At 38.7% G+C, this 22,377-nt stretch overlaps 2 protein-coding genes and 2 long non-coding RNA genes across 4 annotated transcripts; 2 read left to right on the top strand and 2 right to left on the bottom strand.

The window, feature by feature from the left end:
• The first annotated feature begins 507 nt into the window (after positions 1 to 507).
• On the top strand, positions 508 to 969 carry LOC121894189. The gene is made up of 2 exons (XR_006095498.1): positions 508 to 769; positions 865 to 969. It is a non-coding gene; the product is annotated as an uncharacterized LOC121894189 (long non-coding RNA).
• A 379-nt stretch (positions 970 to 1,348) lies between these two features.
• LOC121894190 lies at positions 1,349 to 1,623 on the top strand. The gene is made up of 2 exons (XR_006095499.1): positions 1,349 to 1,451; positions 1,535 to 1,623. It is a non-coding gene; the product is annotated as an uncharacterized LOC121894190 (long non-coding RNA).
• Positions 1,602 to 5,084, bottom strand: ift52 (intraflagellar transport 52 homolog (Chlamydomonas)). Its single transcript, XM_042406611.1, has 14 exons — positions 4,958 to 5,084; positions 4,469 to 4,637; positions 4,256 to 4,343; positions 3,907 to 4,036; positions 3,732 to 3,807; positions 3,480 to 3,551; positions 3,251 to 3,377; positions 3,063 to 3,146; positions 2,886 to 2,954; positions 2,636 to 2,790; positions 2,448 to 2,535; positions 2,211 to 2,319; positions 1,970 to 2,115; positions 1,602 to 1,890 (listed from the first exon to the last, which is right to left on the bottom strand). The coding sequence occupies exons 2-14, from the start codon at positions 4,585 to 4,587 to the stop codon at positions 1,846 to 1,848; spliced, it is 1,308 nt and encodes a 435-aa protein (XP_042262545.1). The 5' UTR covers positions 4,588 to 4,637; positions 4,958 to 5,084; the 3' UTR covers positions 1,602 to 1,845.
• A 6,159-nt stretch (positions 5,085 to 11,243) lies between these two features.
• acot8 (acyl-CoA thioesterase 8) lies at positions 11,244 to 16,512 on the bottom strand. The gene is made up of 6 exons (XM_042406628.1): positions 16,154 to 16,512; positions 14,423 to 14,559; positions 13,861 to 14,086; positions 13,050 to 13,207; positions 12,113 to 12,304; positions 11,244 to 11,534 (listed from the first exon to the last, which is right to left on the bottom strand). Exons 1-6 carry the CDS (start codon positions 16,357 to 16,359, stop codon positions 11,416 to 11,418), a joined length of 1,038 nt encoding a protein of 345 aa, XP_042262562.1. The 5' UTR covers positions 16,360 to 16,512; the 3' UTR covers positions 11,244 to 11,415.
• Positions 16,513 to 22,377: the final 5,865 nt, after the last annotated feature.

The raw sequence follows: 22,377 nt of genomic DNA, 5'->3' as shown, positions 1-22,377 counted from the left end.
AGGGCAACCTTCAAATACCAAATTTAGACCAAACTATTCAAACAGGCGTAAGCTTTCATGATATCCCCACTATCAAATAACTAACATACACCTATTCAATATAGTGACAAGCTAAATCCTGTACATTGTCTTGTATACCGCTCTAATTATTATATACATATGAGGGAAATGAAATATATGAGGAAAATGGAAACTAATTAAAGGCAACAAAAAACCAAAACAGATTATTATAATGTTAACTTACATTATTTATTATTAGACTTCATCTTAATTATTTATAATTGTGAAAACGTAATTATTAAAAACCAATCATGTCCTCATTTTGAGCTTTCACTATTATATGAATGAATGGCGAATTAATCAATATTATGATTAATTAAAAAAAACAAATGATAAACTAAACCATAATGAAAATTATTGTAAGTTGAAGGCCTAGTTTTATTCATTTTTCCATAAGAAATTGCTTAGGAAATAAAAATTAAAAAGTTCAAATAAATCAACAATAAAAACACCTTTTATTACAACTTTAATTTACATAAAAATAGAAAGAAAGAAAAAACTACATGTAATTTCAACTAATATGTGTCTGCACCTGATTTCCCTCATAGCTGCAGAGCCTGTATGCTGCCCCACCTCCTCCTGACTGATGACTTGCTGGGCCTCCAGCTGGGTCAATTAACACGCAGCTTCAACAGTTTAAAACCCACCTGGAGTTCAGCTGGCACTCACTGGCTCACAGAAACAATGGAGAACATGTTTGTTGTTAAAGGTAAGAAAACAAGTTTTATTCTGAAGGTAAGTTCATTCATTAAAGCCTGATCTGCTGATATGATTCAAAGTGCTATGTATCATTTTACCTCCTAGATATGAATAGCTTTGAGTGTTCCTCTCCATCAGAGCTTGACAAGAAGTTTTTTGGTGAACAGAGCTTGCTGTCTGCTTTGTCACTGGAACAACTGTCCACATCAAGAGCATCAAATGACACAGTAGCTGATGGATCTGACGCTAGGCTGTCCATCCTGGCGTCTCTCTGCAAGCCGTCGGACCCGCTTTCTCCCTCACAGGTGTCTTCGTTGAACAGCTTGAACCCTCAAGAGACTGACAGTCATCACTTGGTTGTGCCTTTACAGGGAATGTCCTCCACTCCCCACATCCTCCTTCCCAAGCAAAAGTCTACTTGTTTTGACCAGTCGTACAGTGATCTCGCAGCCTCTCAAATATCCTGGGATGTGTCTTTGATTAAATCAGAGAGCCCCAAACCCTGCATGGAGTTGAGCACTCAGGAGCCAATGTGGAGTCCAAAACTCAAACAGTCTACACAACATTCACCAGCTGAAGTTTCTCCCTGATGTGCCCCCCCTACAGGCACACTTGGCATGAAAGTTACACTATCTTGTCTGCCTCTGCACCCATCATGCATCAAGGATGAGTCAAAGAGAAAAATTTAAAAGGTAAGATGCTTCATTCATTAGTGTTCTCTGGCAAAATCTGCAAACCCATGTTTTAGAGTTAAATTTCTCTTGTCTTTTTACAGGATCCATGTGTGAGGATGCATGCAGTCAGCTCTTTGTCTTGAACAAAATGTTTTTAATATTTGAATATTTAAATAAAAGTATGACTTTATTTGCTGGTGTATTTACAGTTTTACATATTCTACACAATGGAATACAAAAGTATAAAGATTTAAAAATGTCAGTTTACCATATACAATCATACATTTCAGTCATCACAGTACCCTGTTGATACTATAGTCCAGAACAATGTAACAGTCCTTTTTACTACAGAATATACTCACATCTGCTTAGTCATGGTACAGTATATTGAAAAGGTAGAGCTGAATAATAATCAGTGACCCGGAGTGAACTGTGCCTCAGTATCGATATCATGCTCCTGCAAGAGGGGAATTTGTTATTAGACAAGGCCTTAAATGCATAATAAACTTACTTGTAGGAGAGCTAAGTTCTCTCACCTGATTGAGTTTCTTGAACTCCACAACCTGGAAGAAAATGTGCTCCAAGATGTGCTTGGCATCCCTCTGATCTTTATCCAACTTGGGAGTCACCCCCAGAATTTCCCCACATTTCCGTACATAGAACTCAAGATCATCATCTGTACCTGGGAGCAGAAGCGGTTTAAAAAAATATAAATTGTGCCTTATCAAGGGTCTAAACCTAACCACTTAATTTTGCTAAGAACAGTAGTGATCTTACATTTATTTGTGAGCTGAGCTAGGCGCACTTTCTCAGAGGAGAATGTTTCATCTAGATCAAACAGGTCCAGCATGGGTGGAGGCAAATCACTTAAGGCAGGTGGAAAGACCTAAAAGACAGGAAAGCCCACACTTGTGGATTTAAATTTGTGGAGATAAAAGCAAAAATGTTTGTTCCCATAACATTGCGGTTACATATGACTCTAGAAATGTATGCATGGAAAAACGCTGGACTTACAGCAGGTTGGAGCTGAGGCAGAGGGGTCTCAAACTGTGGTGTGATCAGCTGAAGCGGCTCGTCTTTGACATTAAGCTGCTTGTAAGCACTGCAGAAAACATTACAGCAAATAATTTTTTTTAAGCTATGAAGAAAAACAAGAGCAGTGATGTGCAGATAATGTTCTCGGGTATATTTTGCATTCTCACCTGATGACTTGGGGTAAAGTATCGGTTGACAAATTGAACAAAGACATGTCAAAGAGAGAGGTGAAGTCCTTGGGGTTTTCATCACCCTCTTGTAAGCACACTCTGAGATGTTCTGACAGGCACCCTGTGTCTGGCAACATGGTGTAATCTGTGATCTAGGAGACAAAAAAAAAAAGGGACAAGATGGATGTCAGCTAATTTAAAAGACAATATCAATGATGCCATTCTCCTGTGAAGTAAACGTCCTCACCTCTGGGTCTTCTGCATCAATCTGATTCAACTGAATATTATCAGTCATGAGCCACTGGAGCACAACATCCTGGAATGAAAAAGTACAACAGAGTGTTGAGCACAAATACTCCACTTCAAATTCCACAAGATAGCAGAGTATACTTTTTAAACATTTTTATATGTCAGCTGTACTCACCATGATTTTACTGTTCTCCTCTTTGTCTATGTATTGGTCACTGAACATGTGGCAGGAACCCAGAACTACCAGTTTTCCAGCCTCCTTAATAAGACATGAGACATCTTTCAACATCACCTTACAAGTATACATGCACAGGTATTGTTGCCTAAGAATAAGTATGAAAAAAACCATCTTGTGCCTCTGACCTTTCCTTGATAGAAAGCCAGGACAGGCCTGTTGAGGGGGAAGCAGACTGAGCCAGTTGAAAGAACAGCAACAGCAGGTTTCATCACACTCAGTGTGGCACCATATGGGTACACAAATGTGAGAGCCCTGCACAAATAAAGACAGAAAATTTTGCATTCAAAACCCCTCCAAAAACACTAAATGTAGCGGTCAATGTAGTAAATAGGAATATAAAACCAAATCATTTACTGTGCATTGTTTCCAACATTTTCATCTTCAGTTATTCCTGTGATCACTTTGCCAGCAGCGCGACTTATCTCTCTAAACAAAAAAGAGGCAGATCATGTTGGCTTTAATGTTCATCAGTGTGTAGGATAATTCATTTTAGAGTGGTAATCCAATACAACTACAGTTGAAATGAATAAATATTTATATATATACAACAAAACCATAAATAAATTATGTGTGAGAGAAATACAATAGATACTGTAACAAACCAACCGGTTTAATACACCATTAGACACAAGCGCCTCCTTTGGATGGAAGTACTTGTAGTACACATTCCTCACAACTGCATCTGTAGTGTTGATGGAGAACATATGATTCTTTAAAACTTCAATACACAACAATTACATAAATGATGTGAAGTGTCATTTGCACAGATTTCACTACGCACCATTGTTAACCATTATTCCAAACTCCTCCAGGAGAAAGTTGATATTGGTGTCATATTTCATTTCCCCTCCTTCACCGAGCATGACAAGCACATTTCCTCCACTGTCCAGGTAGTGCTTCAGTACCTCCAGCTGAAATCAAATGGGACAAAAGTGTGGAAACATGCTTGTGTGAGAACCTGAATGCAGAATTTAAAGGCAACAAAGCACATAGTGACTGGCAAGCTTGCTATTTCTACCCCCTCCTATGCCAAGAGCTGTTAAATGGAAATAAACAGATCATAGTTTAAGCATACATACAATGCTATTTATGAATTTGGTGATGTAAAATGATAGCTTTTGATACACTACCTCTGATGCTGTAAACTTCTCCCTTGGGCCCGCAGTTATCCACAACTTGACACCCTTCAGCTTCTCCATAGACAGCTCATCCTTCATACTAGAAGAGGCAGCATTTATTTAGCATCTGAGGTATCTCTCAATATTGCTACGAAATAATGAAAAATATAGTAGTAGCTCTAGACAAAGCGCAGACAGGTCAGTGTTACACCACAAACACATTACCTTTGGATTTTCCATTGAGCCCGGAGTCTCTTCTGCATGGATTTGTATCCATTGTTCGTGGTAAACAGCTCTCTTTTTGAAGCATTGAAGACCACAGTGTTGTGCTGTTCCTTCTCCATTCTTTATTAGGTTCACTCACTGCAGTTGGCTTTTAGAAGCATCCGTACACCTACAAACAGGGTTTAACTCCTAGTTAACGTTAGATCCTATTTGATTAGCTATGAGGTGTCTTTTAGCACATTATTACTATTTTAGCTAGTTGTGGATTATTTTAGCATGGCAATTCACTGCTTGTAACTGAAATTCCAGTCTATACGTAGCCAGTATTAACTTGGAAACGTTGTACTAGTTGGTCACTTAAGTAACAAGTTAAGCATCCATCGTCGTACGTTAGAATACCGTTAGCAAATATAGCTAAGGAGCTAGCTATAAGTTATTCAGAATGTGACGTTATTGTTAGCCACGTAGCTAATAGCTGGGTCCCATTACCTCACGTTAGTGTCCGATGCTTGACATTAATGTTTCTGTTCTCTATTAACTGTTCGCCTATAACATAAATTCCCACCTGTGACACTACGTTATTATTGTACATTCACAGATCAGCGTTGCCAGGCTCTCCTAACAGTGATGCATTATGGGGGAGAGTGGTGACCATGGTAACCGCATAGCAACCGAGTGACGCAGCAGTGGGGTAAAATATAAAATAACCCTAAACATAATATATCCATGGGGTAAACAAAATCCACTAGCATGCTTTTTTCTGCTTTCAAGATAATCTCACCGTATTCATGGGAAAAATTTACCAAACACATTTCAACAGACTTGTAATGGCTAAATTATTAAATTTGGGAGTAAGCGCGATACAAATAAAAAAAATGCTGCATGATTTGACAAAACAACAACAAAAACTTAACTCAAGGACCACCTCCTAGCTTTTTTTGAGAGATCTTTCAACCACATCTCACAGTCTCAACAGGCACACTGTTTGCTGACTGTAAGATGTCTTCAAAAGTATTATTTTATGCCAATATACATCCACCAACTGTGTTTCTTGAAGAAAGTAGCTAATCTATGGATTTAAACCCTGTCATGATCATTTGAAAGAGTGGTGTTATTGTTGGGGTTTCAAATTTAATATGTAAATGTCTGTTGTTGAAGATAAAATTGTTGTGTTGAAAGTCAAGCTTGTTGCGTTTCGAGATGTACGGCAGTAACAAAATACCCTGGGGGTTCATTGAAGGGAGCGGAGGAATGTACAGATCCATCAGGGTATATGAGAGTTTTTTTTACTGGAACATTTTCAGATGTAGTTAAAACTCTGAATAACAAACTATATGAGCAATATTATCTTATTTTCTACACAGGTGTTGTTTGACACACCCATATATGAGCGGGGGTCAGCAAGTTGTCTGGCATACCGGCTCTTATAATTGTCAGGTAAGACCCAATATAATGACCACACTAATATAAAAGACCGGGTAAAATCTCATAAATTGTGTCTTGAACTTCAGCATGAAGACATGTGATCTCTTGTATGGTCTTTAGATTGCACTGGTGGCTGAACTGTTGAGACTTCAGCAGAGAAAACAGCTCCCATCTGCTGTGACTGCTGAAGACATGAGTGACCTGCTGGTAGAGGAGAGCAAGAGCACACTGAGAGTGAAGTGAGTTACTGACACAGACACACACATGCACACATACACACAGTCCAGCAGTACACTTGACCTGAACTCTGCTCCTGTCTCACCAATCTGTCTCTTATGAGGAAGAGAGGAACAGTAATGATGAAGCTTGTGTTTTCTTTCTGTTTGAAGGCTCTGGGAGTTTGAACTAGAGGATTTTGACTCTGATGTCGAGCCTTTTCTCAGGCTGGTAAGACCAGAATCCTGGAAAGAATTCACAGTAGTAGTTTTGAGTTAAATACGTCAAATCTGATCATCATGTCTCATTCCTTATTTCAGGTGTTTGAGGTGAACACCAGCATGAAGATGTGAGATGTTGAGTATGAAGCCAGAAGGCTCCTCAACTCTACACAGACCATCCCTCCTCAGTATTAGTGTGTCTTATTTGACACAAATTTATTACCAGTTACAGTACAATGGTTGTGATGTCTCTGTGGTGTTCTGAAGTGTTTTTAAAACAAATGTTGAATGACTGTAACCTACAGACATCCCAAGATCATCAGCCAGGCTAATCAGTACGCCAGCAGCCTGACAGAGCAGCAGCAATTGTCTCACAGCTCCAAACTGCTTGGCCTACAGGAGGTGGTGAAGGAGGTGGTCCCAAAAGTCGTACAGGGAAAAAACAAGGGACAACAATAACAAAAGTGGCAGGGGCAGGGTGACTTGTGCCTTTTTTAATGAGCTGGATGGAGTGCTGGGTGATCGTCCCGTGTTTTGCCCTGGTGAAGGGATGAGGAGGATGTGACATTTGATTGTTTGAGCTGGACAGAGCAATCACATCTTAATCGGATCTCAATGTGGACACTGGAGACACATATTAATACCAGGTGTAAATGTAATCAGGTTATATCATATCTTGATACAATCTGGATACGAAACGTATTTTAAGGTGTAAAGGGACTCAAACTTAAACCGGTGTCACCAAAAATGCCCTTTTAAATCCAAGTAACCAGAGTCCTTAACAAAAAGTGAAAATTAGGCCATAATCTACGACCCCAATTGAAGCCCTCTTTGGCCCAAGATATTGATTGTTTCTGTTTTCCATCCCTTTCAATTATGTTGCAAACAATTTAATGATCAAACCTTCTTGTGTACAAGGCTAACCTTCCAAAGTAGTTATTAGAAGTTCTGTCCCCCCTGAAAATAGCTTTGTCAGAGCTGTGAAACTCTATAATCCCTGGCATCTTCCAGGCCCCCTGTCCAGCTCTGGGCATGCTGAATCATTCAAATTCCCCATTCAGTGCCCCTTGTGGAGATGTACCAGTTAAAAGATCATGTTTCATTTGATTAGCTGTCCAAACACTTCTCATAAGCTTTGAATCTGTGGGAGTCCTGGAGTGATTTGGAGCAAAATACATATTTAATTTAATGGTTTTATGTAACAGGCAACAATAAAAGTTAGCTTAACTATTGGTTTTGATTCCATGTTTAATACGGGGGGGGGACCCCTGTTATCGTGTCTAGCCAGACCAGTCTCTTTATTTTACAACCATCATGTGGCAAAATCCCTACTTCATACTCTGTTAAAGGACAATATCAAGTTTTGGGGGGTTTTAGTATTAGGACAAATATGTAAAATATGCTCTATGTAATTTATGGTAAATGAATGCAAAAACATTGCTAGAAGTCATTCATTTATCACTGTGCCTAAACACACATAAAACAGGGCTACTGAGGCAGGTTCAATTGAAAGATCTCTCCTTCAGTGTGGTGCAATGGCAAACTGAAACACCTACACACAACACTCAATATTCATGTGAATATGCTCCTGATCTGTCTGCCAAACTGTTGTTATGTACAAATGAGCATCATCTCTGACTGGCTCTGGTTTCCAGACGCCAGATTGCTGTATCACACAAACAGTCTTGTACTAGACAGATATATCAAGTGTAAGCATTGAAACACACTGAAATGTGACTCGAAGAGTAGGAGACAAAAACAGCTGAAATGTCAGTTTGGCGTGTTAGAACTGGAAGCAGTTGAATTGTCATCTAAAGCATAAGAGATGGAAGCAGTTGAAATGTCATTTGAGGGGTAAGATATGAATGAATATGCATATGAATAAGTGGTGAGAGAAGGTTACGGTGAGCAAGACCTGGAACGGCTGCGAGAAGTCCTACTTCTGCTGCAGCTGCGAGAGCGCTGCCTGCTGCAAGACCTGTGGGTTAAACATAACCTTAAATGTAAGAGCAAATGCACACACAATGTACACAAGTAGGTAACATAAGGGTATGAACATTTCAGCCACATCTAGCTGGATCAGCTCCCAGAATAAGAGCAATGTTGCCAATGTTTGTCTTCTACCACACAAATCTTCCTTCCATTAACATCAGTGCCACCCAGATTCTGCATAAAATCCTATGAAGAAACACATGATTAGTTGTATTCACATCTGTTGACTGATTTGACCAAGAATACTTTACTTTTTGCTGCTGCAGAACTCCTTGGTTGCTTCGGCTGTATGTTTAGGATCACTGTCATGTTGCACGTTGCAGGGCGACTAGTAGATATTTCATTTGGGAAACAATTCCTACACTGTTTACTTAGATGTTCACTTGTTTAAAACCACTGGAACGTGTTGGTTTGGAGTCTGTATGCTGATAAATCATGAAGGCCATACATCATCTCTCACATTACAGTCTTGCCAGCTGCACCTGCTGGACAGGTTCTCCACAGTGGGGCAGTGTTCAGTGTGTATAAATGGCCTGTACTTGTCCCTGCCAGAGTGATTCCTGCTGTAGCTGCTACCTTCAAAGAAGATAGGTAGATTCAAATTTAATTTAGAGACAAAGGATTTAAGAAAGAAGAGGACTCCGAACTAGCATTAACAACCTATGAAACCATTACAGGCTGGACCTCTTTATCTATAGGGTTTTTTTAGTGCCTTAACTTTATCTACAGACTGGTGACTACTGTCGAGCTCTGTCAAGTTTTGGAGGGGATAAAGGAGTCTGTGATTAAAGACAGCAATTGTTTTCAGTCCAGATCCTCTACACATGGAACCCTGTTGCTTATCATTATAGCTTTGCAGTAAGAGATCATTTAAATTGGGCATGTAAGGTGAATGTTCTTTAACACCTGGACAATCAGCAGCACTCTGTGCCCTGTGGACCAGGATTAAAAAACACTTAATTAGGGATTAGACAGCATGTCTTGCTTTAATTTGTGTGTATTAGCGTTTTTTTCCCCCATGTACAGCAACCATAGTAATTTCTGCAACTTTAGCCTTTAAGGAACTTTTAAAGATTTAACTTTGCTAAAATGTAGGAACCAGAAAACCAACATATAGTTTTGTGTGCTTATGAGACAAAACCTGATGCCTCATTTTCTAGATTTACTGTACAATGTTTGATGTTTTATTATTAAATGAGATATTTTAGATGCAGAGAACTTGCGACTCTCCCTCTTAGAAAAGCTGATTCTCTAACTGTTCGAATGAAAATATGCTTCTTATTCTTCTTTAAAGCAGTAATACCAACATTGTTTCCTTAAATCTAGCTTTGCTTTAGATTTAAGTAATGTTAACTAATATATTCCAAATTGCTGAAAAGCCAGAAGACATCTCCCAATTTAGCAAAATTTGGATTTTGTCTTACTTTTCAGTCAGTGTTCCTTGTTTTGCACACTCTCCATTTGTAACTCATTAAGACAAAGATGACACCTACCAAAAACTCTTTGTTTTACTAAAGAGTACAGGAAGCCAAATCAATGGCTGAAACCGGTGTTGGCTTGGTCCTCTGTGACATGTCTTGCAACAGTAAAACTGTTGCAAGACTGTTGACAACTGATGCTGTCATCATGGTTTCTGGTTATGTCAAACAATGGTCAAATTGCAAAAATCACACACACATTGGGCCAATCAGGTCAGGCAGTCATCTTTCCCTTCATTGAACTCCCCACTCTGCCCTCAGTGGACACTTCCAAATTTAAACATCAAGCACTTTGTTAATTTTGACTGCAAGCTTAATACATTGTGACCTCACGTTTGATCTTTTCTTTAATCAATGTTACTAATGGGATTAACACAAATCTTTTTCACAGTATAAAAGCTTTTTTTCTACCTGATGCCAGGCAGAACATACTTGAATGTCAGATTCAGGCTAGTTGGTTGTGCACATTTTCCATCTTTACAATAATGATTCCCAAAAGGTAAACAATGGCAACAGATGTCCAATAACCACACTGTGAGGTAGGACATGTCACATGAGCACTGGTGTCACTCATTGGAACTTGGAAAAAAAAAAACGTGAATTATCATATTCATCATATCTGATTCAGATGATTAACTTTGAGGGGAAAAAACTGAAGTTAGTTGAGCCCAGTGGAAATTATGCACTTTTCTTTTTTTCTAAACTACTCTTTTACATGCCAGCCCTCCCCCGCAGCTGCAGTGGCAAAGAGTATAGCTATGGTTAATGTTGCAGGTAGATCTATCTGTACATTTTCATCCTGATCTGCTCCAAAAATTTAATATATTACTTATTTCATTCCCTCCTAGTGGATCAGGCTGTCCTGCTGTAAAATGGTTACAATTACTCCATTTTCCGCTGGTGGATCAGGCTGTTCCATTCTCTGGCTGTCCTGCTCTGTATTTCATTCGTCTGCTTTATTCCTTTTTAACAGGCAGCTCTGTACCTCACATTGAGAAAACCCCTTGTGACATGTCTTAGCAGTTGCATGTGCTAGACAGTCATACACATTTTATGCCATCTTTGTTTCTATTTTGTGGAACTCAAGACATTTACAATTCCATTTTACAGTGCATGGCTTTTTAGTCATGTCTTTTTGCTGTTAGCCTACTACTACTAATACTACTACTGTCAATTTTGACATTGCATTTGTGTGATGGCTTTCTAAAAATAAAACAAACTTCATATTTTCTTATTTCACCATGATGATAGGTGGCATGTTAAAACTGTGGCACTATAAAATGAGTTTTTGCAGTGTAATTGGTTTTATCATTATTAGATTTAAAAAATTATCATGAATGAAGTAGTTGTATGCAAAGTAGTTGAAACCATTTTGTGTAATTAGTGGCTATGAGGAACGTATATGCACATCTCATCTAACAAATGACAAAACAAATGACAACATTTATTTCCGCTGTATTATTTATTGTCAGGAAATAAATTAGAAGTTTGCATGTTCATAATAAAACAATCATGAACTCATGTTATATTACTATTTTTGTGTCTTAAAATTAAATATTATCTCTATGATTAGAGTATACACATGATACATCTTAGAAAGAGCTTAGGAATGTGCCTATAGTTTGCTGGGCTCTGGGACTGGTTTCACTCTCAGGACGCCCTCCTGGGAACACGAGGCAGCCAGCACCCCGTCTCTTCTCCACAGTCGCCCTTGAACCAGTCCCCTACTGCTCCCTGTAAGACACAATAAACACAACATGTTAGGTTAAAACAGGATGCACCAAAGTGTCATTTGTGTCCAAGCTTTGAAATGGCTCACAGATGATAAGCCACAAAAGTAGTGTAGAAAAACACAAAATATTCAGAAATATACAAAGATCTGTCAGTATGAAGTAAATAAAAGTCAAGAGGCACAAAAATATGTTTAAAAGTTAAAACCAATCGCACAAATACAGAGATTTGGGTAATCCAATTTGTAAATTGGAAAAAAGATTTTCATTGTCATTAATATTTCATGATTAATGCATTCACACTAACAATTGAAAATCCTCAATATTCTTAAGGTTATTTTCTAGCAAATGATCAAAATTGTATGTTTAATCAAAATTCCAGATGAATCGCCTACATCAAAAATGACAGTGAACAACAAACCACTGTGAAAGCATCTGTGGCTGAATTAATCAGCGAACAAAACATTATATAAATAACTGCATGTGCATACAGTATGCGTGACCCCCATTACTTTGTAAGTACTTTCTGTGACAGAGAGAACAATCGAAGTACAGCAGATGGGAAGTGAACGACATACTAACCTGCCCACGGGCTCTCACACTCATACAACATCCACTCATCACTGCGGAAAGTGCTGTGGAACCACATGGCGTGGTCCAGTGAGGCAGTGAACTGGGCTTTGTAGTTGGGAAAAGGCAGCAGTGCAGTGCCCAGAAACGCAAAGTCGGATACATAAGCCGCAACACAGCAATGCAGCTTCATGTTGCCTTCACCTACACAAACACACAAATAAAATGCATCAAATCTTGCTTATACATCTCATATTTTACTTGTGTTGACATTCTCATTTATTTTCATATTGCTATATTTTTATATATGCATGGCACTGAAACTGTTTGCTTACAACCTCCCAATTTGCTCTATTTCTATAGACTGTATATATATATATATATATATATATAGTATTTGTATTTGTATCTGTATTTGTTGAGGCAGCAAAATCATTTGTATTCAAATGAAAGTGGAAAGAGGCTTAAAAATCCTGTTTTTGTTTTTATTACTCTTTTAATTTTAGAAAATTAAAGTGTTACAATAAGTGTTCATAAATAAACTCCCTTATGAAGGAGGTCCCCACACTGGGTCTTGAATTGGAGTCTCCCAGATCATAGAAGACTGCGCTGACTACTGACCTAAATATTTGTATGAAACAAATATTTGTAAAAAACCCATTATCTGTGCTTTGCCGAATAATGTATTTGTATTTGGACACACCCCTAATATATATATATATATCATAGTGTTATTTGCAGTATCTGAGTTTTAGCTGCAGCAGTGATACGGTACACTTTAACAATTTGAGCATACTGTTTCATTTGACATCAAGAAAGGGCAAAAAGGTTTTTATAAATCTTGTTATTCATTTTACAGGGATATCCTATGATCATACAGTGTAGCATCAAATGCTATTCAATGTAGTATGTGGACATATGTGCTGAAGTTTCATCAAATGTATTTTACCAATATATCCTCGCGCTCGCACCCAAAACAGCTTCTTCGGCTCAGTTGCAGCAGGCCTGTAAAGTTGTTCTGGGTTGACTGGCTTTATTTCAATGGGGACCTCATTAGCCAGCAGTTTGTTAAGGCCATGTTTTGCATTCTCCTCCACGTCTGGTTTACTGTAAAATAATGAAAAGGAATACAGATCATGAATTTCAAAATAGATATTTACTAAATCAAGTGACACCATTAAAACTTAAGAAATCTCTTATCTAGTAAACACTTAAGTAATGTGTAAATTGGTGTCTCTACATGGCTGTGCTGTAGTAGCTCAATGAAGATCTTAAATGACAAATACACAGTGTAGTAAACTGCACTCTGTATGTATGTTACAGTTATTGTACTTATTCTACATCTTTCCATTTATTTAACTACTTGTGTTTTTGCAATTTTTCCCATTTCTTTGGTAGAAAAAAGTTCCAGTGCACTGTTCAACTAGAACATTATTTCTGGAAAGAAACACTGTGAAGCAAACAAAATTCCATTCACCTCCATTGTATTGGGGTGATGGGAGAAAAGTAAAATGTGGATATCTAAAAAAAAAAAAACACCTGCAGATAAAACCAAAACTACCCAAGCATGATTTGAATCTCAGAGGCAACTGTGAAAATGTTATTTGTGTGATGGAGGTGAACTGACAAACAATATCAAAATCACTTTCAAATTCTGTAATGGTCCTTTCTTTTTGTGTTACCCCAATGTATTAACCTTTAATCTAACCCACTAAGTATACAAAGCACACAAATACCTTGTTGTGTTAGTACTTTTGTACCTGAGATAAAGCTGGATAAGCTGTTCTACAGTGAGGAGGTCTTCAGGCTGAGGCACCACTGGCATGGTGAACTGGTGCTGCAGGGGACTTGGCTGCAGCATGTGGAAGGACGCTTGGCAGATCAGTATAGGTTTTCCATGCTGGATGGCCTTCACAGAGCGTACCGTGAAACTGCGACCATCTCTTGTGCGGTCCACCTGGTACAGCACTGGAACCTTAGGATCCCCTGAAAAATAATAAAAACAAAAGACAGCTGTGGGCAAACAGCAACTGGGACACTCTTTGGCCAATTATGGTAGATGATGGACTGTTTATAGTGTCTGTATTTGTGTATTCCTCTTTCAACTGAGATTTTTTTTTCGGTATTCATGATGCAGTTCACAAAAGCTGATAAAGCTAACTGTAAGAAAAACCACAAGGGTCACCATAACTGTAACTACTGTTTTTCTCTAGTTCCATTACTTCAAACAAAGATCATTACATTGCAATAACAATGAGTTTCATTTTTAATATTTGGGTTGCACTAGCTCTGGCCAACACTGTAAATCATGCTTCATCTTACCTGCTCGTACAAAGTAGCAGTGGAGAGAGTGTGCATAGAGATTATCGTCGACAGATTTGGCTGCAGCCACCAGGGCCTGGCCGACTATTTGACCCCCAAACAAACGCTGACTGCGGGGCACCCAGTGGTGAGTCCCTCTGGAGAAACATAGAGACACAACTGAAATACATGTAATGCAGTCTCACTAGATGATGCTCATGTAGCTTTGACAGTGAGGGTCAGCGTGTTTGAGTTTATTGGATTCCCCTGCACCCAATTTAATGCTATCAAATACTGCAGCCATACAATGGAGTCTAGCTTTATGAAGTGAATATGGGAGTTGTTTTTTTTTTGAGACAGTAGTTAATGGCACTGATGTTATGACAAGTGTTTTTGATATTCTCTTACCATCATTTGTATAAGTGGCAGTGCACAAAAACTGAAGATTATGGGCTTCACAAATGTCCAGTGTAGCAGCTAATGCTAGCTTCAGCTGAACTTTGGAATGCAATTTTGCATACAAGGAAGGCTTTGGATTTTGTCCTGCATCTCTTACAGTGTAGTCACATTACGAGTTAATAGCTTCAAGGCCAGTTAAGACCAGTTGACAACCCCTCTCCACATTAGGATACGCTTTGGAACATATTTCAACTAAGGAATATAGGGAACTACTGTCGCTTCAGGGACCAGTGTGTAGATGTTGGGGCTTGTACAGCAGGATTTAGTGGTATCTAGCGGTGAGGCTGCATATTGCAACCAACTGAATACCCTTCCCCCTCCCCTTCCAAGCGTGTAGGAGAACCTACGGTGGGCGCGAAACTTGCAAAAAACATGTACAGCCCTCTCTAGTACCAGTGTTTGGTTTGTCGGTCCTGGGTTACTGTAGAAACATGGCGGTGCAACATGGCGGGCTCCGTGGAAGAGGAGCCGCTCCCTATGTAGATATAAAGAGCTCATTCTAAGATAAATGATAACACAATAATGAAATGAAAACACGAAAATTCTTATTTTCAGGTAATTACAGACCTGCCAACCTTGGACACATTTTTTGAGTACCACTTTGCCAGCCTAGATGTGTCAGATGCAAATCGCTGCTGTTTGCACAATGAATTATTGTACATAATTTGCAAACATACACACAACAGTATATCATTTGCATACATGCAGCAGTCAAATAGACAAAATAGTGAGGGATGCACTGATATGAAAAGTCTTGTTGCTATTAACAGATTGTTTACAAAAATATGTGCAGATGCCAGTACTGTTAGTTGGTATAAAGTGGAAATAATCTAGTTCAGTGCCTGAAAATATGTATAGTTGTGTAAATGTTCTTACTTGCCACCACTGGTAATGGACAAAGCAGCAGGACAGTGAATCATTTGGTGGACTTCATAGAAGAAATTTACCATTTTCTCCTTGCAAAAACTTGTGTGACAATATGCTAAAACAGTTTGTAGGTGCTGCCAATTTAACAATAGCTTTAATTTATGAGTCTGGCCTTATTTTATATAATTCAAGCACACATTTAAAGGCCTTGTTCATTTCTATTAATTTTTAATTTTATTTTGTTGAACCAAAAATAGCAAGCTACCTAACTGACACAAATATTTCCAATAACATTTAACTTAGCCCTCGAAAAGCACCTGTGCAAAAAGATGAACAAAACATTTACAGCATCTGACCTGAGGGAATTAATTCATGAACTGTCACCATTATTAAGCCAAAGTAAAGTGATAGACTTCAGCCAGCTACCTGTACAAGTCTACGTCGAGCTTCTCCAGGTTTAAAACGCTGGTGACCAGGACGCTTCGGAGGTCCTGAGTGTACGTTGGTGCGGGGCTGTCCGAGCCTTCATCTTCAGGAGATTCCGGCGACACTGAACCGCCTGAATGATCATTTATATGTGTTGACTCACTAGCATCACGGCTAGCGTCCACTTCCCTTTCTGCCATGTTCATTTAGCAGCTTCCTCTGTAAACACATGAATACGTAGATACTACATCCGCTTTGTGGGAGTTGTTTCGGTTTAACCGGTGTTTGAATTGGTGACATCCGCGTACATGGGGCTGTGGTTGCGATGGTGATTTGAGGACGCTCGGGGACAGGAAACGGCGGAAGCGATATGAGAAAGTGGGTGACTGTGTCATGCCTGTTCAAAATACTGCAAACGTCGAGTAAAAATGCCATACTTTTTTGCTGCGTTTGGGTGTTGTAATGACAGAAATGCTGAAATTAAGGAACAAGGAATAATATTTCATAGACACTGACACTAACTCTAGTCTATCAAAACTAGATCGGTGTTGCACCTGTAAATAGCTGAAAGTGAAATTTAACAAACCAGATATGTCATTCTCTGTGTTATGGTAGGTAGTTCTAAAATATTTGCGTATGTCTTCGTTTTTATTTAATATTAACGGAAATGGGGTTGTACATTTGCCCAACCAACCAGTCAGTCCTCATCCTGTTTTTTTGTCTTGAAAAACCGAAACGTACAGTTTGAAACACTTCCAATAAACTATAAATCTCACCATAGCGTTGAAACAAACTCGGACAAGCAACAAATTTATGCTTTATCATAAGTGCTTTCAAACAGTACTCTTCGATTTTACAAGAGAAAATACTTTAAAGCCCAAATGAACATTGAAATAGGTTTTTCTTGCCATAATCATTCCTCTTGTTCATACAGGCCATTATAAGTTCCCCTCATTTTTTTATTCCTTAGTTGGCTCTTTAGAACATTATTAAGTCTGATTCTTAGAAGTGCTGAAAGTATAAATTTGGACCAAAATGAAAGTTAAAGTAAAAATCCTTCACTTTTTCTCCTAAGGTGAGAAAGTGAATGAGGTGAATGAAATCTTATGCTTATTATATTGTGACGCTCACAGATTTGAAAAAATATATATCAGCAAAATGTCTTTCCAGAAACAGCATCCCCATATAGTCTGATAATCCACAGAACACACGATCAAAGGGTTTTCATATAGGAGCTATTTCTTTGGTAGAAAGTGGTTCCAGTTTTGGTTTGGTGTGCTAAAGATAAAGGGGTAAAAGGGAGAATGGGGCTTCCAGCTCTGTGTGTGGGTAGGGAACCATAGAAATGCATAATTCAAGAACACAAATATACTGAGCTGAAAGCCTTAGACTCCCACACGTGTTGTCAGTGCGTGCACTGCTCTTTACTGTGCTGGTGTGCCCCATGTTGCATACCAGCAAGAGCAAGGAACCCCATCTAAATGACGTGCAGGTGGCACAGAAGGTGGCTGGGTCCCTATCAGCTGATGTTCAAACAACAGCAGGTAGTTAGACAGATGCAATTGTAACACCACTATTGATAATGACCTTTACTGAAGTGTACTAGATGGTTATGGGTTTGCCTATGAAGTCTCTGGACTGGGCAGTTTAGGGTTAAGGTACTACATTTTATCACACAACTTTATTTCATTAAGTGAATACTCACACACAACCATGAGAAGTAAAGTAAAGTAAAGCAGCAGCAATAATGGATAGCTTATATGTACTATCAGACAACATACTCACAAATTCTTGTAAGCATTACAGCATTAATGCAGTCTACAGCATGCATCTCTGTGTGCATACAAATGCTCAGCTTAAAACAAAAATATGCATCAATTATGAAAACACTTCACATTTAATATTTCTACCCTCTTAAAAATATAACAGGTTTAGCAGAACGTATATCTAAAGCAGAAAAAAAACATATACATGTCTTTATCAGTAGTAACAGCATTGATCTCTATCCTTAACAAAACTGCAGCATATTCAGAACACCTTGCACAGGCTTCCACTGCATCACCGAATCAATTTCAAAAACTTTCTGCATGTCTATAAATCATTAATTGCTTACCCCGAAGATACATCTCCAACATTCTTTTAAGATGTAAAACCTCTACCTGTTAGGTCATCTGGAACAAATTTGCATCCTTTTCTGAAATAAGATGCATTTAGTTGCTGAGTCATTTCAGAGAAGCTGCTCCGTTGGGACTATAGGATGTAAAGCATGAATCATGCCTCAGAGCAATGAGGAAACGTGTTACAAGCTCAGGCACCAGTTCAGACTGTTGCCTTTTTAATCTCAGATGTTAGAGTTGGTTTTGTTTTACACCATTCAGTCATTTTGACAGGGATTTTCAGATGATTTTTTAGCATTAGTCACAGATTTTTAAATGGTTTTAGTCAGCGCATAGTTCATTAGTTGCTGGTAAAATTTTGCCTCATTCATCTATAGTCATGAACAAGTTTTTTCTCACATTTTCATTGTGTGTGAATACCTTTACACAATTCACTGTATTGTTTGCAAGATCGAAGTCAACACCTTGTCTTCATTTGTGCATGTCCTCTTGGCATATCCTCACCTCAAAGCTCATCATTATAATTATGTTTAATATGATTCAAAATCTCAGCAGGAGAACATTTCACTGCCACCTCATCGATGTGTAATTTTCACAAGTATGAGATGCAGCAGATATTGTACCATAAGTCCTTACCCTGTAATGTCTGACTACAGGAAGGATAAAAAGGATAAATAAAATGAAACAGTTTATGCAATATTTAAGTTTTTAAAAATCTGTTTAAGCTTGTTTACACTTTAAAGAGTATATAGCCATGCAAACAGCTCTGTGAGGCTACTTTGGCAGGGTGGTGCCAGCGTGCTAACATGCTAACCATGACAATGCTAACATGCTGATGTTTAGCAGATATATTGTTTACCATGTTCACCATCTTAGTTTAGTGTGTTAGCATGCTAACTCAAGCACATTAGCAAAAAACACAAAGTACAGCTGAAGCTAATGGAAATGTCTTAAGACATAAACCAAATTTTGCACCTGAAGGTTAATGGATTATGAAAATTGTTGTTTTTTTTAATTTTTTTTTACATGTATTTATTTCACTTCATCCAGAGGAGAATGTCTGTACCAAATGTCATAGCAATCCATCCAACAGTTGTAGAGATAATTACAAAAAACCCCCACACATATGTCAATGTATTTACAACATAGAGGTTGTAAATATTGTTTGTTAGCCTGACATTTATTTGAATCAACCACAGCGAAACAGGGAAGCCACTACAGTTAGTGAGTGAAGTACTGAGTTTAGACTTGATTTTAAGGGTTGAAAATGCAAAACACAGCGTGAAATTTGGCTTTACCAATTTTGAACCAATTTTATTCATTCAAAATGGGTGCAACCAACAAACTGACAAGATAAGCAACATTTCCCAATAACATAGAGAACATTTTCAACCACAGTAAATGTGACCAAATGTTTCATATTACCCTGCTAAACAGATGGATTAATGATATGTCCAAAGTCCCCCCTCCACTCAAAAATGTGTTTGACTTGTTGTTACCTTACTTGAATGTTTGAGCTTCACTGTGCACAATGATGTATGTGCAGAGTTTGACACCAGAGGTCTGTTTAAATCTCACTTTAAAATGTGCACATCTGAGAACAGTGGCGAATCAAGAAAATATTTCATGGGGTGGCAAGAAGTTTTGGGAGTGTGTTGGTTCAGGGTCCCCAAATAAAAATACATAGCCTACTACTTCTGCAGGTAAATGACCACACAAGATAATAACTAAAAAACTGTTATTGTGAAATGGTAATTTGATATGAACAGAGAACAAACATACAATGGGTCCAGCATTGGGTCATGTGTCTCTCCGTCTTCATCTCTCTCCCCATCAGTTTCTCTTCCTCTCTGTTCATTCTGCTCTTCATCTCTAACATTCTCTATCTCCCTCTTCTGTTTTTCCCATTTCCTGATCCCCTCCCTGCGTTCGTGTGCACAGAATCATTATACTGTATTTGATAATTAAATTAAAAAGAATCGATCTTCTAGCCGGGTGGGAACTATTTAAAATGCAGTTTTAACCCCACAAAACCTCCAAGAATGAAGTGTTGAACTCAACATTCCCTAAACATTAGTGATTTAAATGTAACATAAACCATTTGTTTAACACGGCAACGACACAACTGCAGTTCTTTCATATTAATTGAGATCAAGACTCAGTAAAGTGCACAGGCTGTTTCAGATGACTATATATTCAACATTGTAAAACTTTTTCAAAGCAAGAGCATGGCTACCATTTTAGACCACGCTACATCTACATACCAAGCATCATTGTGCCCCCTGATCTGCAGCTTCCTCCTCCTCCCAATATATGCCCCTTGGACTGAGGTCAGCAGCACTGGCCTGTAGTTTTCTTCTCTAGCTCTGACAAAGCAGTGCTAGTCAACTTTCAAACACGACCACCTGTCTCACATCTGAAAAAGGTAAGTGACTGATGATGACAGTGATGATAATTCAAGTGTGTCTTAAAACAACAGTCAGGTGTCCATATGAGCAGTGAAAGAGGCTCACTGTAATCATTCCTCCTGTTCATACTGGCTATTAAAAGATCCCCTTTAAATGTGCTTTCAATGTAAGTGATGGGGGCCAAAATCCACAATGTGTCCACACAGTAATTTTGTGCAAAAATCATTTAAAAGTTCATCTGAAGCTTATATGAGGCTTCAGCATTTGATTATTATTGATTATTACTAAAATTATAAATTATAAATTCCAAAATCATGGATATAAGTTGGGAAAAGTTCCCACTGGCAGAATTGGCTTTTCTTCATAATTGTTTGGGTCATATACCAAGTCATAATATACCAGCAGACCGGCACATGTGCACTTCATGGCAACATCTAGAGAACAATGCTGCTCCGCTACAGTTTCACACACACACACACACACACACACACACACACACACACACACACACACACACACACACACACACCAGTGTACAGTAACCAACACAAACACGCTCTCTCTCTCTCTCGCTCTCTCTCTCTCTAACCGACCCCACCCCTCCATCACGGGCACACTGTCATTCTGTGGGACACACACTGAGCACATCTTGAGCACACACATAATGAACAGCGCAGCTGGCCACGGGAGCTGGTTTAAAAAACGCAATGTTTCAATGGATCACGTTCAACGAACCGTATCGTACGGTTCGTTTGTGCTATGAACGTGATCCGACCTAACAAACCGGACCGAGACCACCTCTTCAACAAGGTCTCGGTCTGGTTGTTTTGGTCTGCAACCGAGTGCGAAAACGAACTGCACCAAGGGGAGAAATGAACCAACCAAACTAAACGAGGCAGTAAAACCAAATAATTGATCTAAAACGCGCCGTACATGCAGAGTCGAGTGATTTGTTGTTAAAATATTATGTTGTGACGTAATGAGCTATCTCTGTTGTTCTGTAGAAAATATGCTTTGTGATACGTTTGAGAGATGATATTTTACAATATTTTACAAGCCTATGAACACACAATAGGCCTACTAAACAAGTGTGGTGTGAGGGGTCCTTTAGAGGCTCTCTGGTATCTGCACTGAGTGAAATTAAAGTTTCGCTTATTCATTTATAATGTGCATACACTTAAGTAGCTTAATTGATTAATCCCACTTTCACTGTGTTGTGTGTTGATAATTGCCAGCGGTACAAGTTGCACTTTTAAACAAGCTCCATCATATCTGATACATGCCTACATGCTTTATTCAGTAGCCTACACATCTCACAGCTCAGTGGGAAAAAGTCAGAAAGTCCTCAGATTTACCAAACGGCCATGAATCCAACGCTGCCTTCACGGACTGCAGGGCATTACACCTAAAAGTTGTCCTCTCATATGAGCCCCGTAAAACTCGTTGAACGGTGCCAGCTTACAGCCTTGTTTGGTCTAAGTTGGTGTGGTATGACGATGATGCGTTAACGGCGGGTGTCTTAATAAGAACTTTTGGAACATTATCTTTGTCTGCTACACAGACATCATACATAGGAAACTCCTCTCTAATACCGGGTCATTTTAGTTTTATTTATTTAACCCCCCCCCCCCAAAAAAAACGTGAAGTGAAGGCGAATTTATATTTTAAAACGGGGCTTTACGAGCAGCACTCGAATGCG

Source organism: Thunnus maccoyii, chromosome 3 (assembly GCF_910596095.1).
Source record: "Thunnus maccoyii chromosome 3, fThuMac1.1, whole genome shotgun sequence".
NCBI lineage: Eukaryota > Metazoa > Chordata > Actinopteri > Scombriformes > Scombridae > Thunnus > Thunnus maccoyii.
The sequence above is the reverse complement of the archived record's forward strand: the minus strand, read 5'-3'. Positions and strand labels throughout refer to the sequence as shown.

Coding starts and splice junctions, on each gene's coding strand:
- ift52 (XM_042406611.1), bottom strand. CDS start 4,587: ATGGAGAAGGAACAGCACAACACTGTGGTCTTCAATGCTTCAAAAAGA. Junction 4,037..4,255: donor AGAAGTTTACAGCATCAGAG/GTAGTGTATCAA, acceptor ATTTGATTTCAG/CTGGAGGTACTGAAGCACTA. Junction 2,320..2,447: donor TGCCTCAGCTCCAACCTGCT/GTAAGTCCAGCG, acceptor CCTGTCTTTTAG/GTCTTTCCACCTGCCTTAAG.
- acot8 (XM_042406628.1), bottom strand. CDS start 16,359: ATGAACATGGCAGAAAGGGAAGTGGACGCTAGCCGTGATGCTAGTGAG. Junction 14,560..16,153: donor CTCGACGTAGACTTGTACAG/GTAGCTGGCTGA, acceptor ATGTTTCTCCAG/AGGGACTCACCACTGGGTGC. Junction 12,305..13,049: donor GCGAGCGCGAGGATATATTG/GTAAAATACATT, acceptor GTGTTTGTGTAG/GTGAAGGCAACATGAAGCTG.